This window comes from Teleopsis dalmanni, chromosome 2 (genome assembly GCF_002237135.1).
Source record: "Teleopsis dalmanni isolate 2A chromosome 2, ASM223713v2, whole genome shotgun sequence".
In the NCBI taxonomy this organism is placed as follows: Eukaryota; Metazoa; Arthropoda; class Insecta; order Diptera; family Diopsidae; genus Teleopsis; species Teleopsis dalmanni.
The window spans coordinates 145,554,431-145,571,128 of NC_051847.1; the positions used below are offsets into that span (position 1 = coordinate 145,554,431).

At 27.2% G+C, this 16,698-nt stretch overlaps 1 protein-coding gene across 6 annotated transcripts in view; it reads left to right on the forward strand.

The window, feature by feature from the left end:
* Positions 1-14,105, forward strand: part of LOC119673859 (transforming acidic coiled-coil-containing protein 1) — a 33,648-nt gene extending 19,543 nt beyond the window's left edge. For 4 of the 6 annotated variants that reach the window (XM_038084941.1, XM_038084939.1, XM_038084940.1 and 1 more), the window contains 7 exons: positions 8,973-9,208; positions 9,279-9,355; positions 9,429-9,497; positions 10,929-11,033; positions 11,805-11,966; positions 12,035-12,184; positions 13,533-14,105. In XM_038084941.1, coding sequence (XP_037940869.1) covers positions 8,973-9,208; positions 9,279-9,355; positions 9,429-9,497; positions 10,929-11,033; positions 11,805-11,966; positions 12,035-12,184; positions 13,533-13,716 — 983 coding nt within the window. In that variant the 3' untranslated portion in view covers positions 13,717-14,105. Of the gene's footprint in view, positions 1-1,934; positions 2,096-8,972; positions 9,209-9,278; positions 9,356-9,428; positions 9,498-10,928; positions 11,034-11,804; positions 11,967-12,034; positions 12,185-13,532 lie in introns of those variants that run through there. The other 2 variants (XM_038084944.1, XM_038084943.1) reach the window with 2 other exon arrangements.
* The last annotated feature ends 2,593 nt before the right edge of the window (positions 14,106-16,698 follow it).

The window sequence follows — 16,698 nt, forward strand, 5'->3', positions numbered from 1 at the left end:
ATTCTATTTCGTAAGCTTATATAAAGTACCATATATCAGTGCTGTTTGTTGAGTAAGATTTAAAAAAAATCGTTTTTTTTACTGTTCATATCGAATTATTCCCTCAAATTAGCATTAATTAATAGAATGTACACTATACATTCTATTAATGTATAGTATTATTAATTAGTGTTACGTATAGTATTAATATTATGTATTAATGTTCACATTATATGTGAAGAAAACTCAGGACTTCATACAATTTTAATAACTGGTCAAAAACATTTACAGGTTTTGATATCTTTGGACATCTGTAAGGTGACTTTTAGTGGCACATTTCGATTATTATTATTAAATTAGGTCAAAAATGTGGTTCAAATGAGCATGTCAAAAATATATTGGAACTGTTTTATACACCACTATATAAAATATTAATTTATTATAATTTTAAGTCAGTGAATTGTGCACAGAATATATTCAGTGAAAAATGTGAACAATTTAATGACTTATTCGGTTAAAATGCGCTACTGTATTGCTTCATATTTGGTAGGTTCAAAGTTTTAAACCAGATAGGTTTTAATGATAGGTACGTGGCACTACTTAATTTTGCTTAATTAATTTCATTAATGGTGCTGTTATATTATAGTACACGCTCATAAACTAGAACCGTTTTTATTTTTTGGACAGTTCTGATTATATAAGTAGAAATGAATAATGATATGGATAATGAAATGTATAATGCAGTGATATTTGTTGTTTTAGACTAATTTTAGATTGTTGCTATTACATAGTCTAGCTTTAATACTTTTGTTAAGGTATCTGTATAGTTTTTTCTTTATTGTTTCTATTGTTATTTCAGTACACGCTCATAAATTATTTTGTTCTCGGGAAGTTCCAATATCCTAGATTATAATGTATAATACCCGTGATATTTTTTTGTTTTAATTCATTTTTGAACGGTATCTATATGTAACGTTGCTTATGTGGTTACTGGGAAAGCAACTTAATCCTTTTATAGTATTTCATTCTTTCTTTTATTTTGTTGATTATCAACACAAATAAAAAAGCTAAAAAATTTAAACTTTCTGAAATTTTAATTTCAAGCTCCAATTTTAAAATAACAGATTTAATGCATGATAAAATCTCGTTCCATTCCTTTCTGGATATTCGTTGTATTACTAATTTTTTATGAATTGTTTTACCAATATTTTTTTGTTATTACGTTCTTTATTATTGATTTTTGTTATAAAAAAAATGAATTATTGTTATAAAAAAAAGAAATTTTGTTATAATAAAATAAATGAATTCTTGTTTTAAAAAAAATTTAATTTTGTTATAAAAAAATATAATTTTGGTTATATATTTTATTTGAATTGTTTTTTGTACTATTCACCTGTACGTAAATACCTGCAGTGCTGTAAATAAAATAAAATAAAATTTTTGTAACACTGCAACCCCAACAAATGTTAAAAATCTCCAATTCCATGCTCTTATAATTGTACACGTTCGTAGCTTAGCTCAGCTGAGTTGTGTTGAGTTACCACTGCTTCTTCATACTCTGTTGTTTTTAAAATATTACGTATATTGAATTGCTGCTCTATCATATGCGCGCCTTCAACCAACCCACCCAAAGCAAAGCAAAAAAAAAAAAACCCATATGAAAGAAAACTGTGGTAGAAGATTTTACAATAAAAATCTCTTCGCTTATCACACGCACACACGTACACAAGAAAAAATTCTGCGCTCTTACGCTCTTTCTTATTATTGTAGTTTTAATTTATGCTAGGGCATGCACTGCATGCTGATGTACTACTGTTTCTTGTTGCTGTTATTCATTCACTCTCTTTTGCGTCAGACTCCAGTTTTGACCATGATGGAGTATTGGAGAAAAATATTTTAGTTATTATACTCTGCTCTTGTCGTCATCGTCGTCGTCGTAGCCGTAGTCGTAGTCGTATTTGTCTCTGCAGTAGCGTTATGGCTATGGATTTCGCTGTCGTGTGAATTTGTGTGTTAAAAAAATTTTCCGATTTTCATTATTGAAAATTAAACTTGAAGTAAATAATATATTTTCAAATATTTATATATATTTCAATACAAGAAAAAGAGTTAAACGGTTAGCAATTTAATTGTTTTGTGTTTAATGTGAATAAAAATACAAATAAGAGCAGTTGTTGTGTGTTCAATTTTAGTAGAGTTTTTGTTTTTTTTATTTTTTTTTTATTTTTGACTTTCATGAATGTGGGCGCTGTAAAGAGAAAAAAACTTCAGTAAAAATACCACCAGACAAGACAAAATTATGTCTTTTTTTTTTGGTTTTTGAGTAATTCAAATATTAAAATCGCATTAAAAAGCTATAAAATAATCTTAAAAAAGGCTGAGTTTTAAACTTGGCACATGCCACTTTCCCCCTTATACCTCTCCTTAAGCTTTCTTTGAAAGCAAGGCGTACGGCGGAAAACAACAATTTTATTGGTGGTTATAATGTAAGGAAAGAAATATGCTATATGTGCACAAAAAATAAACTGCTGCACTTCGATCGAACATGAGTCACATAAAATAAAATCCAGTGAAATTCTTGTGAAAATAAACTTGAATCATTAAAAGAAAACAAAAACAAAAAACTTAATGTAAAAGTGGCCCTCTTTTCGGACAAGTGCTTGATGAAAATTGTGCTTTGTTTGCAACGATCAAAGTCATTGTTCTTTTAAAACTGCCTCATAAATTACTAGTAAGATTCCAATTAGATTTATTGTTTGTGTTTGGCAGTGTTTTTCCTTGTGAAGCTTTGCTTGCTGCGCTGTGCTGTGCTTTGCTTTGCTTGTGCCAAATCAATTATGTATCACAATCTACGCTAGTGTTTTTTTTTTGTTTTTCATTATTTTATGTTTTTCCTTCCTGTTTTCTTGCTCTCGTCTATGAACCAGCGTTCTATTAAAACAATTCTCCACTGCTTCACTATTTAGTGTCTTTAATGAAATCATTTTCTCAACAAATTTATTTGTTTATTTGATCTCTGCTTATAAAATAAAATTAAATAATTAAAAAAAATTATGGAGTTGTTTATGGTATGAAAGCGCTTATCCGTTAGTAATTTGCTTAGAGACCTAGTGATGTGGAAAAGTTTTCTGATTATTTTTTCTTTGAAATAATTTTTTTTAATAAAATGTTTTACCTCAACTCGTAAAACAAATAATTAAAAATAAATTTCATATCGGTCTTAATTGTTTGTAAATAAATCATTCAACCTATGATAGATAATTAATTTGTTTCCACATATTTAACATTTATCAGGGCAGACCCCCTGATTTGCGAATGACATTTACATTTTATTAATCTTAATTTTGTGTCCAGAGTTCCAGTCATTAATTGAACTCAACGAATTGGAGCTCTGTCACCGTCACCATCATGGATCCTTAATCATTTCTATGGCTACCAGCCCATGACTTCAGTGTATTGCCGGCATAACGTGCAATTATATTCGAAACTTATATTCGATAATCAATGTTTGAAGCACAAGCACAGCAACCCCACTTATCAACCTCTTGAGTGTGTCAAAATTTTATCTCCTCGCGCTCCTGTAAATGCATCTGCCACTGCTGCACGCATAGGGACAGTTCCTTCCGCAACACCGTCAACATCCCCAAATACCATCGGCAATAACCGAACTCAGTAGTGACTAACCACTGGAAACACACTATTAAGCTATCTATATATTAACCCTATCAAATATATAGATGATAGCATAACATAAAATACTTACAAATGTATATGTTAGCTAATTCCTAAAACATTTCCTACCGGTGATACAACATCAGCTTCTGTCCATGTGATTTGTGCCTAACAATTAATTTAATTTATAATTTACAAAAATTAATAACAAAATTATGCAAAATTATTCGTCTTCTCAAGAATGGCATCTAAACACAATAAGAATTGGAAATAATTCTCAAAAACTATTTAATTTCAAAATTTAATTTTTTAATCAAGTACCTTTTTGGGTAGACCATACATCTGTTTCAAAATCTGCCATTTATCTAACTTCAGTGATCTTTGAAACCATCTACTGAATAATGTCTGTATATATTTTTTTGGAATGGAGTGTAAAAAAAAATTTTTCAAATTGAACCGCGGATTCTTATCAATAATTTATGAACTGCAAGTGTTAGGAATTAAACTTGAACGATGGAGTCCTCGCTCCCACATAACCGACGTAATTGTTATAAACCTAAAAGTGTTAATTTTTATTATTTTTTCGTAAACAACAATTCTATTTGCTATGCTATTTTAAGTATATATGCAAAAACCATAATTACATAAATTTACTTACTTAGTTGACCATTACACACGCGAGTCATCTTTGCCGCGTTGAGTAGCCTCCGCCAGCTTGCCCGATTAATAGCCTTCTGTTGCCAGTTGGTAGTACCAAATGTTGCCCCCAAATTGTTGGTCACCTAGTCCTTCCACCGAAGATGTGGACTTCTTCTACCGCATTTTCCAATTGTGGGTAACGAATCAAACATTTTTCTAGCCGGAGCACTTTCTTCCTGAACATGTCTAAGCCAGCAAAGCCGCTGACGATCTCAATGTCGAGATATAGCTCATACAGCTCATCGTTTCATCTAATTCGGTACTCGTTGCCAACTCATAAGAAACCATACATTTTCCGAAGAAAATCTTTCTCTTGAATGCTCTTAACCGTTCTCATCATTGTTGGTAATTGTCCAAGTTTCTGCACCACACAGCAGGACAGGCATGATAAGAGTCGATTAGAGCTTGAGTTTTGCTTGTCGAAAGAGAGCTTTATTTCTTAAATAAAAATTGTTTTAGATAAACAATTAAATCGCTATCATTTGACAAGCCTACTTAAATTTATTTTATCTTAAACTTGAGTTTTTCAATTTAAAAATTTCTTTCACTTCTTCCGTTTTCTGTTAGAAAAAGATTTATTATTATGAAGCATAAACAATTCATTTCAGTTTTATTAGAAATTACTCAATCAATCGTATTCTAGCACCTATTATATAGGAAATAGGAGCATGACATTTGCTACAAAAGGATTGTTTTTGTAAATAATGTAATTTAAATAAGACAAGTTCAAGTAGGTACTTGCAGTGTAAAAAAATTATTTATCAATATTTAAAATAAGCACAATTTTATTTGAAGATAAATAAGTAGATCAGCATAGCATCAATTTTAAGAAAAATTTTCAAAAAGAATGATAAGTAATTTAGCAATAATCGCAACAACTGTGTGATCAACAAAAAATTCCATTAAATATAAAAATTATATTATTTACTACAGATATAAAAAAAACTATTTTTATAAAATATTTTATTAATTTAAAAATATTCAGTTGTGATTCCCTTTTCGCTTGAAAAATAATTCCAGATTTAGTTTTTAAAATAATAAAGAAGACAAAATTTTTGGTCTAAAATCTTGAATATGTGCAGCCTTATATTTATTGACTATCAATCAATTCACAACATTGAATCTTGTATATGTAGCCTCAGATTTCGTAGACATATTTCTTATTATTAATAAGGGTTCGCCTCGACATTGCTGAATAAAGGACGTTGCTAAAATTGTACCGTGTTCCACAAATTATTGATTTCACACCGTCTTTGAAATTACTGCGATAAATGTTTACTGCCATGTTTCGAGTCATTATCTAATTGGTCCACCCATTTTAGTATCATATTTCGTTGGGCATATGGTAATGTTACATTGGGTCGTTATATTATCAACCATTTTTTTTTCTCGGATCAAAGAATTATATAGATCAATACTTATGATTTATTCATTTCAAAGTATCGTAAATTGTACCATCAATGGTAATTATATTTAAAAATATATAGGCCAAACGTTGTGCTAAAATTAATATTCAAATTCTTTTGTCACTATCTATCTGTAGTATAAGACATAAGCAATTTTATTTTTAACTTATTAAATATTATTATTAGTAATAATAGAATATAATGTACATATTATTCACACAATAGGAGACGTACTAATAACTAATTTTTAAGTCATCATAATCATACATTGTCATGATTATCAATACTTGTTATACATCGACTAATTTCTACAACTTTGTGAATAATTAACTCGAATTTCTTATGAACTTTATTTCCTTATTTCAAATATGATTCAATCTCTAATTCAAACAAGTTAGTAATATAATTTCAAATAACTTTATCAGTTTAAAATGCTGATATCACAGTTGAAATGACAACGTTCTTTATTGTGTCTTGCGTTTTATTTTTTATTCGGTTTAAAAGTTCGATAATCTTTAAGTCTGTTATGTGATATGTGTCATCAAACAGAATAGACATAATTGCAATGTAATTATAAAATAAAAATATATTACTTAAATTTTTTATTGCTCTAACATCGTTATCGCATTATTTATAAAAGTAATGTAAGCAATAATTGTTATGCCTTCTTTCTCATTACAAATTCTCTTTATATGTATTTCTCTTTTATCATCGTTATTGTTTGTCTTTTTTTATTATTATTTATATATTTTACAGTTGAACTTCGATTATCTGCGTTTTTATAAACCGGCAAGCGGGAAATTAAAAATTTATTAACTTCTTGTTTTACTTCTATTAATCTTAATGTACATATATTAATAGAAAAAACTATTACTGGTGCGTTCATAACCTTTTAACATATCAGAGAAAACAATCTAGATAAAGAAGAAGCAGACTAAATTTAATGAATTTATTATAAAGATAATATAATTTATTTGCATATATACAAATACACACATATATACATGTTAAATAGACTTATTAGAAAAGTTATCAAAATAAATAAAAGAAAATTATCAATTCTGTTAACCGTATCCATATTAAGTTGGCTTCCGGCAAACTGGATTAAAAAAAGTTTTAATAATTTTAAATACAATTTATAGAAATTAAACCAATTGTTTAAGTATGAATTATTCGTGATAAAATCGCGTCTCTAGACCATCAAATAATTAAATCACAATATATTTAGAAAATATCACACTGCACACATGAATTAACTACGAAAGTTGAATTCATATCAGTTATGAAGTAAATGCCTTTAAACAACCGATATAAGCATTTAATGATTAATATATATATTTATATATAACAAAAAACTCAAAAAAACAAATAAAAAGTGACAGCTAACAGCACTAAAAATTCAAATAAACTAAAAAAATTTGAGGTTAGGTTTAAAAATTGAGAAAAAGTGAACTCCTTCCCATGCATCAAAAAATTGAATATTTAAAAAATGAGTTATTTAAACTTCTTATGTTATTAACTGGTTTTTTTTTTTATTTTCATGTATTATTTCTTGTTTTTTTTGCAAATATTTTTAAATTTATTAGTAGAATAAATAAATATCAATATAAAAAGAACACATAACAAGAGTATAATGTAGTTAAGGGTTCTTGATAGACAACGTCCCATGTAATGAAGCTCTACTTCTTAACTGTAACCGATAGTTGTTCTTTTCTCCTATCTCACACGTGCTTCCTGACCGAAATATGTATTTGCTTAATAACTACTTTAATGACGTTAATAACATAAATATACTTTTCCCAAAGAATTATTCTGTTGTTGTAGAAGTTCATCGTGTTATATAAAATAATCAAATGAAAGGAATAGGAAAAGATTATGTGGAAAAGTAACTTAGATAAGAAATGGTGAGAAAGGTGCGCCCCCAAAAATACATTAATTTTCTATTTGGTTTGTGGTGATTGAATAGATTCAGAATTTTCGTCCTACCAAATATTGTCGTCCCTTATGTATATTTGACTGCTTATTGTATTAGAAAATCACACTTTGAAAGACAATCTCAAACTTACTCTAACGTTATTATCATAGGTCCGTACAACAAGATTGATAGCCTATATCTGAAAAATACTAAACTTAATACTAAATAAAGGTAAATATCACCTTTACTCAGTAGTAATGAATTTTTACACATTTTAAACTTACGTAATCTTCTTTTATTTTTCATATTTGATCATAAGAAAATTGTTGGCATTTAAAAGTGCTGTGAAAGCTCTACCTTCGCTATTAGATATCTGAAATCATTTCAATTGTCGACAATACCACTAGAATGAATGATAGCTTTTTCTCTCAAATTCAATTCTTCTCGTTAGGTTTCTTTAATAGGAATATTGCACATATAATTGGATCACATCTGAATAAAAACATATTTTACACTATTGATTGTGTCATTGCTTTCCGTGATAACTCATTCATTCATTAACTGCATTAAAAAAATGTTATAGATATCAAATAAAAACATTAATTGCATATTAAGACATGTTTATTTCAAAATGGTACACCATATTAATAATATTGTCTTCAAAGACAATGTATACACTGTTGAAATATTTAATTGATATTTCTATCTCATCTGAATAGGTGTAGTAATTTTAGGTTACTACTAATCATGATAAAAGTTACAAGATTCGTCATTAGGATTTTTTTTTATTTGGTGTCCCTTTAACATTTGTGATTCAGTCATGTTTCTGTTTTACAAGTTGCATGATTCGACCACATGTTACACATAAACTCACTGCTCACAAAAAATACAATCCAAGCATATCTACCCAAAATTGAATTAATTAATCAGGGTACAACAACCTATAACTTTCAAGAGCAACTAGGTCGAATTTCAAACCTAGTCTTCCTCATGGAAAAAGGAGAACATAGCTACGTTCACAAATATTTCCATTTCACACATTTCTGAATTTCCTGTTTATCGCCTTAAATGTATATTTCCTATAACCTAAATAGTTTTCCCCAATTCCTTGAGTTTTGAACCATCTCAAATAAGAAAAAGTAGTAAGCATTTTCGATATATGCAGATATCTCTTATGTATATATTACACATTACATTATATACATAATTATAAACGCAACAACAATAATAATATACTGTTTTAAATTATTATATTATGTTCATATAATATTAACATTAATTCAATCTTTAATATCTTGCAGTATTATTTGATGCCGCAGCCTTTGATTATCTTCTGTCTAAAGGCAATACTAATATACAAGAAAATCGAAGTTCACTTCTTTTAAAATTCGATCCATTACTTGGCGTACCTGTGGCTACAACTAGTCAACAATCCGTTACCACACTGTCTCCAACTATCGAAGAAGAGGAAAATTGTGGGGAGGACACAGCTGCTGAATGCGCAAAAGTTAAACCAAAAGAAGGCAGCATTAATAAGGTAAACCGATATTTTTTAACTATAACCTTTGGATTCAATTTAGGAATAAATGCTGTTTATTGTATTTTAGAATGAAACAATGAGTATAACCATGACGAAGGATATACATGTAGAAAATGATTGCAAAAAGTCATATGATAACTCCAAGTAAGTTTCTATCATCGAAATTAATTTATCTGCTTTCGTTATGAAATCATTTAATTTGTTTACTTTTTTCCAGCTCGCAATCTGATGTAAAACAGAACGATTATCAAATGGATGAACTAGAGAAAAAAATTAAAAATGAAGTGTAAGTTGTAAACAATGAATGATTAATGATTTCTTTGGTAACGTCAAGACCGATATGCTGTAAGCGTCGTTGTAGTTATATTTTTTGTGTAGGAATTTTTATTTGATAATGCATTTTCATATGGTAGGTGTGATTTACTAAAAAAAAAATAATAGTGGTATTCAAGAGTAAGAAACTCGGTAACAAAGCAACAAAAATTCAATCAGCAACAACAAAACATAATTTAATATATTTAAATCCAATTTACTCCATTTTAAATATGAACCATTAAGAGCAAATGCTCTAAAATAAGATAGAACTTTTAAAGATAACATAGCTTAGCTTAAGTACTCTCTATTTATCTATTATTATCATTACTATTACTAGTACTATTCCACTATTATTAATATTAGTATTAGTATTATTTTACTATTATTAATATCATTAGTGCCCCTATCCTACTTATTCCTTTACCACGTTTACATGTGTAGTTAACTTACCAACTGACAAGGCCATGTCTGTTAGACCTATAGTTTTTTGACTCTGATGAGCTACGGTAATGCCCAGCGAAACGTTTCTTTTCCCCTCATTAAATTATTTATTTATTCATATATTTAATTTTCAATTGATGATTTATTTATTTATATAGGTATTTATTTAGTCATTTAGGTTTAGTTACTTTAGTTAGCTGTTTATTATTGTGTGTGGGTAGGATATGCCATCATTTTTTAGAGAGTGGTAGGGTTAAATATATCTACGGTGCTAATTTCCAGTGGCTATCCACCATTGCGGTTCAGGTATTGTCATTAAACAATATGCTGAAGACATGGCTTTGTAACTATGATATGGTTATGAAGTCGTGACAGTGACAAAGCGCCAGATGCAGAAAAATATGCAGACTGGAATTTAGAGCACAAAGAAAAATATACAGATCTAAAACAACTTCTAAAACATAGACTCAAGTTAACTCTTGTCTTCAAAAATGTTCAGTGGTAGGAGTATTCTAAATATATAGTTTTAAATGTATTTTCATAAATCGAGATATTTCTTCTACTTATATTTTATAGATATCGATTTAGATTACTGTGCGTGCCATTAACAAAAGGGAGAAGTCGCTTGTAGTTCTTAAAATGTTTATTTTAAAAAAAAATGCTTAAAGTCCTTTATTAAATCCTGTACTTTAGTTTCCTAATTATATGAAAATTGTTTAAAGTTTATAAAAGTATAAAATTTCTATTATTTTGTTAGAAATATTTGCATTGCGATCTAGATATCTATTGAGCCCCCTTCATGGACTTAAAAGTATTTTTACAAGTCTAATTTTCCTTATAAATTTAACGTAAATTATTGAATTTGACTTCTTTATCCGATATGAAATGCGTTTTATTGAATATAAAATTTTGTTATTGCTATTTCTAATTGTTATTGAATTATATTTTTTTTACTATGCAGATTAAAAACAGAGGATATCGAAAAGAAGCTTAAGGATGCTGAATCCCGGGAGGAAAATTATATTAAAAGAATTACAGAAAAAGACAAAGCAATATATAAAATGCAGTAAGTATTAAATACAAGCCATGATAAATAAAAGTAGCCCATACTAAAGTCACCTCTTAGTATTTAATATTGGCATACTACTGCAATTTTCCATTATCAAATCTGGACGTGCTCTCGATATGTCATCTTACTTTTTTTTTTAAATTGATTATTTCTTTTCTATTTGTGATTTTTATATTTTGTGTTTATTATTTTAATTTTTTATTTATTTATTAAATGTAACGGAACATTTATTCAATTATTTTCTATAAAAGTTCTACTGTAATTAGTTTATTTAATTTAACTGTTATTTATTTATTGTTAATTTATGAATTTTTAATTTTTTCCTGATGTAATAATAAAAATAATTTTGTATATATATTTATTAATATATATTTATTAAATTTGATTTTAATTTCAATAAAAAAAATATTTTTTCTTGATGTACTTTTCGAAGCCCTTCGAAAATTATTTATTAAATTTCGACATTTATTATTTTGAATATATTTTTTTATTACTTTTTATTTAATATTAGAATTTTATGTTGATTTATTGTTAATATTTTTTATAATATTGTGTTACTTTTTATATAAAATCAATATTTTACTGTTCTATATTCTAATATTTTTTTTATTTCAACTGTTAATTTATTGGATTATAAATATATTATAATAATATATATATAATTAATTAATTAATATTTATGTTTAATATTTATTTTCTTGTTTTGTAATTTTTTCTTATTATAATTGTATATACATATTACTAAAATATGTTATTTTTTATCCGTAGTAGCGTTATTGAAGCCTATGAGAAAGCGATCGCAGAACTTATCTCAGAAAAGGAACAAATAGTACAATCCTATGAAAAACAGATACTGGAAATTAAATCTGATAGAGATTCAAATTACCAACATTTAACATCTCTTGAAACTACCTTTTCGGATTTACATGTGTAAGTAAAAAAATTGTTTACAAATAAAAAATTATTCATTTACAATAAAATGTCTTATAATTTTTTAGTAAATATGAAAAGAGCAAGGAAATGACACTACAGTTAAAGAAAACCGAAGAGGTTTTATTGAATGAAAAGGCAGCACATTTAGAAAATATACGTTCGCAAGAAAAGCGATATGAGAAAATGAAGCTTCATGCAATGCAACAATTGGAATTGTAAGTACAAGTATTATTTTTAGTGAATTTGTTGCTAATTAAAGCAAAAATATATATTAGCAATTCTGAAATTAGGCAGACATAGGTAACATTAGAGTTCGTTAACATTGAAGGCCTAGTGTAGAACAGATCGTTTCCTGGTTCCTGATGGGAAATGAACTTAGATTAAAGTATCAACCACGGAGATGCTAATAACTGTTATATTATTTACAGTTTTGAACTTGATATTGATTGTATTTATTACTAACAAACTGCGTATTCATTTTTATTAATTTTATACTTCGTTAAAGTATAATATATACATTAAACTTATATATAGTTTAGAATGTATAAGTATAGATTTAATTAGTACAATTTTTACATATATTACGATCAAGTGAAGTTTTACAATCTTAAACAAAAGGATATTGTTAGTTTTATCAAAAGTTTTTATTTTCTCAGATACGCTTTATGAGATTTTCTTCAGAGAGAGCACATGCATCTTTAAAGTAGTATTTGTCACTGTTCCTTCAAATAGTAATAAAATATTTTGTAGATATTATACATCGTGATGGTTGAATAGTTAAAATATACATATCACTATATGATAATAGTATGAGACCAGTAATATTTTTTTTTACCCAATACTCCTTATCTGCAATAATGGACAATAAGATATTTTCAAATGAAAAGTTTCCACATGGAAGCCGCACATTTAGAAATTTACGGTTATGACGCCGTGACAGTGACAAAGCAGCAGAAGCTGGAGTTTTGCACACAAAGAAAAAGTATACAGATTTATATCTTATATCCGTGTATTTTTTCACGGCAGTCTATGAAGTACATGAATATATGCTGTTGTATGGGAACATTTTCTATTTCAATATGAATTATTCTTAATTTTAGTAGTTTATTACAGACAGTAGTAGATCACATCGATTGCGATGTAGAAGTAGCTGCCATATAAACCAATAAAAATGTCCCAAACAACATAACTAAATGTATTTTATAGAGCCGACGAAAATATTTATTAAAATGTTTGTTTAAATAAATAAAAATAATTGCAAATTGTATTTATAGCTACAAAATATCACAAGAAAAAATTGTATATATATATTCTCAATATGGAAATTTATCATAAGTATTTCGCGATATTTTCTCAAATTGATTATTTATCCAATATTTTGGTCATTACTAATTGTCGGTATTTATAAGAATTAACAAAATCTATATTCAATTCAATCCCTAAGAAAAATCCATTAATATTAGACATAGAAATTTAGAATTTTTTATAAAGAGATGCAATAACAATTAAATAAAATAATTTTAAATTTTATTGATTTTCAATTAATTTTTATTAATTTTTTAGTGCAAACAATAAACTGGAATTAATGTCAAAGGAGCATCACATCGAAGCAGCTAAACTGAAAGCTTCATTAAAGAAGGAAGAATTGGCAAGGGCGTCGTTAAGTGAACAATTACAGCAGAAAGCACGTGAAAACAATGAGCTAGTTAAGATTTGTGATGAGCTCATTAATGGGCAAGGAAGTTAAAGTGGCACATCGCATCATTCTCATTTAATTTTTAACACATCTTCGATTTACAATATATATTTTTATACATTTACAAGTACATTATACTCAGTCGTCGTAGTAATGCATTATTTAAAAACACATAGTTAATTATTAAGCACACATCTCAAACATTTCGAGTAAGAGAAAAAATGAAATTATTATCCTTGTAAACAGATGATTAGTGTGATTATAGTTTTTGTTTTTTAAAATAGCGTACAATGATTTTTATCTAAGAATTTAAGAAACTTAATATACGTTAGATCCATTTTTGGTTAGTAAAATAGTAAAAGTGAATTATCTCAAAAACAAAATTAATACAAAATTTATAGTTAATACGCTTCTTCTTTTGTTCAACTATTTACATTGTAATAATAAAAAATAACTAAATTAATAAATGCTAATACTAAATTTAAGCATAAACTATATATTAATGAGTCTATTAACTAAATAAAAAAGAAAATTATAATAATTAGTAATTAGAAATAACTAATATGTTTAAGTTGTAATTGCCTTGTTTATTGGTTAAATTAATCATAAATATGTAAAATAAAGCAACTCCACTTCACTGACTTTATTTAAAACAAAGTATTTAAGTAAATAGTTTTTTATTTTTTTATGTCCAGTTTCAGTAAATCCTTTTTATTTAAGTTTGAAACAAATTCAAATAGTTGTATGTATTATTAAAAAAGTTAATACATTATATATGTCGAATTCATTACTATAATTTAAAGTGCTTACATATTATTAAAACAGCGTTAAGCTTTTGTATATAGGAAATTTATTTACATAAGTGCTTAAAAGTCGAAATAAATAATTAGTAGAATGTATATGAAACTCAATTAGAGGCAAATTATTATTTTTTTATTTTTTTTACTTGATTAGAATGTAAATAAAAGAATTATAACATTTGTTACATGTTTAAGATAAACAAACAGAATATTATTATATATATGCTATATGTAGACACATAAGAAAGTACAGTAAGAAAACAGCATAACTTATATACTAAGCTTCAATATAATTAAATATCATATATTTTCGTTTCTGCTTATTAAATAATTTCATTCTGTTAATATAAAACATATGTATTTGTATTTAAGAAAATTCGCACTGCGTTATAGAAAAGTTAGTATATATTAACTAATAATATATCTTTAGTTATGGTGTAAAACTATATATATAGAGTACATAATTTCAAGATATATATAGATTAAATATATGAGGTTATTTTTATTAGTTCGAAATGAAGATAAATTTATCCTTACTTTGGAATGTGTCGCAGTTGATTAGTAAAAATAAAAATAGTAATAGTAATGGTATGTGAATTTAACAGAAAGTAAAAGCAAATTCTTACTTGTAGGAGATACTGTGTTGATGATATTACAAGGACCATTATTTATGCTCAACTGAGCTTTGGTATACATTGCCGTCACTCTAATTTACCTAACCTAGGTATTCTTTCTTCTCGCCTTAGCTAAAGTAAATTATCTTTTGAATGAAAAGCACTAAATTGAGAAACACAATTTACAAGATCATTTCGATGTCATGATATGGTATTATGACTATCCAAAGAGAAGATTTTTCTTTCCATTGATTAGTTTTATTCGCATTAGTTTGAGTGGCGGCAGTACTTATTTTCCTATACAAAAAGTCCATGGGCGTCGATATCGAAGATAACTTTCTAAGTGTTTAAATTAACCTGTGCGATAAAGGTAACGTGTAGGTAATTGCATAGTTCGGTTTTGTTTATCTCTATTGTTTCCGAATTTCTGTTTGAGGGAAGTACCTAACATGAATTGTCAGCCATGACACAAGTTTTGCTAATTCGATCCTAACCCTAACTGGGTTTTTTTTATCGACCTGCCATAATTATCCATTAATCTTAGATAATAATAAAGCGTATTATGCTTTTGGACAATTTTCAATGAAGTCAATATTTGATTCTCTGCTATTCTAAGCAGGATTTTCGATTAATTATAACTTGTATACAATATTTTGAATTTTTGACAGCTTAAAGTGATTACCCACTTGTGAGCTGCTAATCTTAGAGAATAATATTATATACGCTTTTGATATGTATTAATGATATCAATATTTGTTTCTCTACAAAGGATGCTTCCGATATCCATGTCTCGCTAGTTTATCTACAAATTAATTCCCTTGTATTCCTCGATGCCTAGTTTTGATAACAATATATAAATGACAGAAATTTTGAACTGATTAACGAGCTTTAATTTTGGTTCGACTGTACAATTGCTATAGAATACTACAATATCTTGATATATGTCTTCTTTATATCAAAGATTTTAGCATGAAAAACACTGGATGAGGTTACAAGGTGAACGAATTTGCTTACTTTATATTGGTTTAAGAAAAATTCTGACCGGCTTTTGACGTACAATCAATCGAGAAAATATGGTATTCCCATTTGAGTAAATTAAATAATTTTATCTATTTGTGTCTTGATCGCAAAATTGTGAAAAAGCTTTTCTGGAATTTATTTTCGAGATATAAGTAGTCAAGTATAGTAACCAAACTAAGCATAAACTCCTTACGTCTGTCTTTTTTGGAGTTCTATCATTATTAGTCTAATATATCAAACAATCGATATGGTCGTTATTAAAATAAATATTCTATTTAGGAAAATTGTGGACGATAAACAGCCTTAACCCAAATTTTTTGATGTTCAAACAAGTAGAGAAGACTGTTAGAACTCAATATTTCTTGTTGTACTCGTTTAGTTTCGCTTTCTATTATGTTTTTAATCGCATTACATGTCAGTTACTGGTTTTTCTTAGTATTTAGGACAAAACGTTTACAAACACGCTATGAAAAATAAAATATTTTCACTTTCAATTTTGCATACGAAATGAAAGTAAAAAAAAATAAAAGTTTTTCATGACCACAATTGCACTACTAATGCACCCGCATGAGCTTCAAAAGAATTTTTTAAGCCCTTAA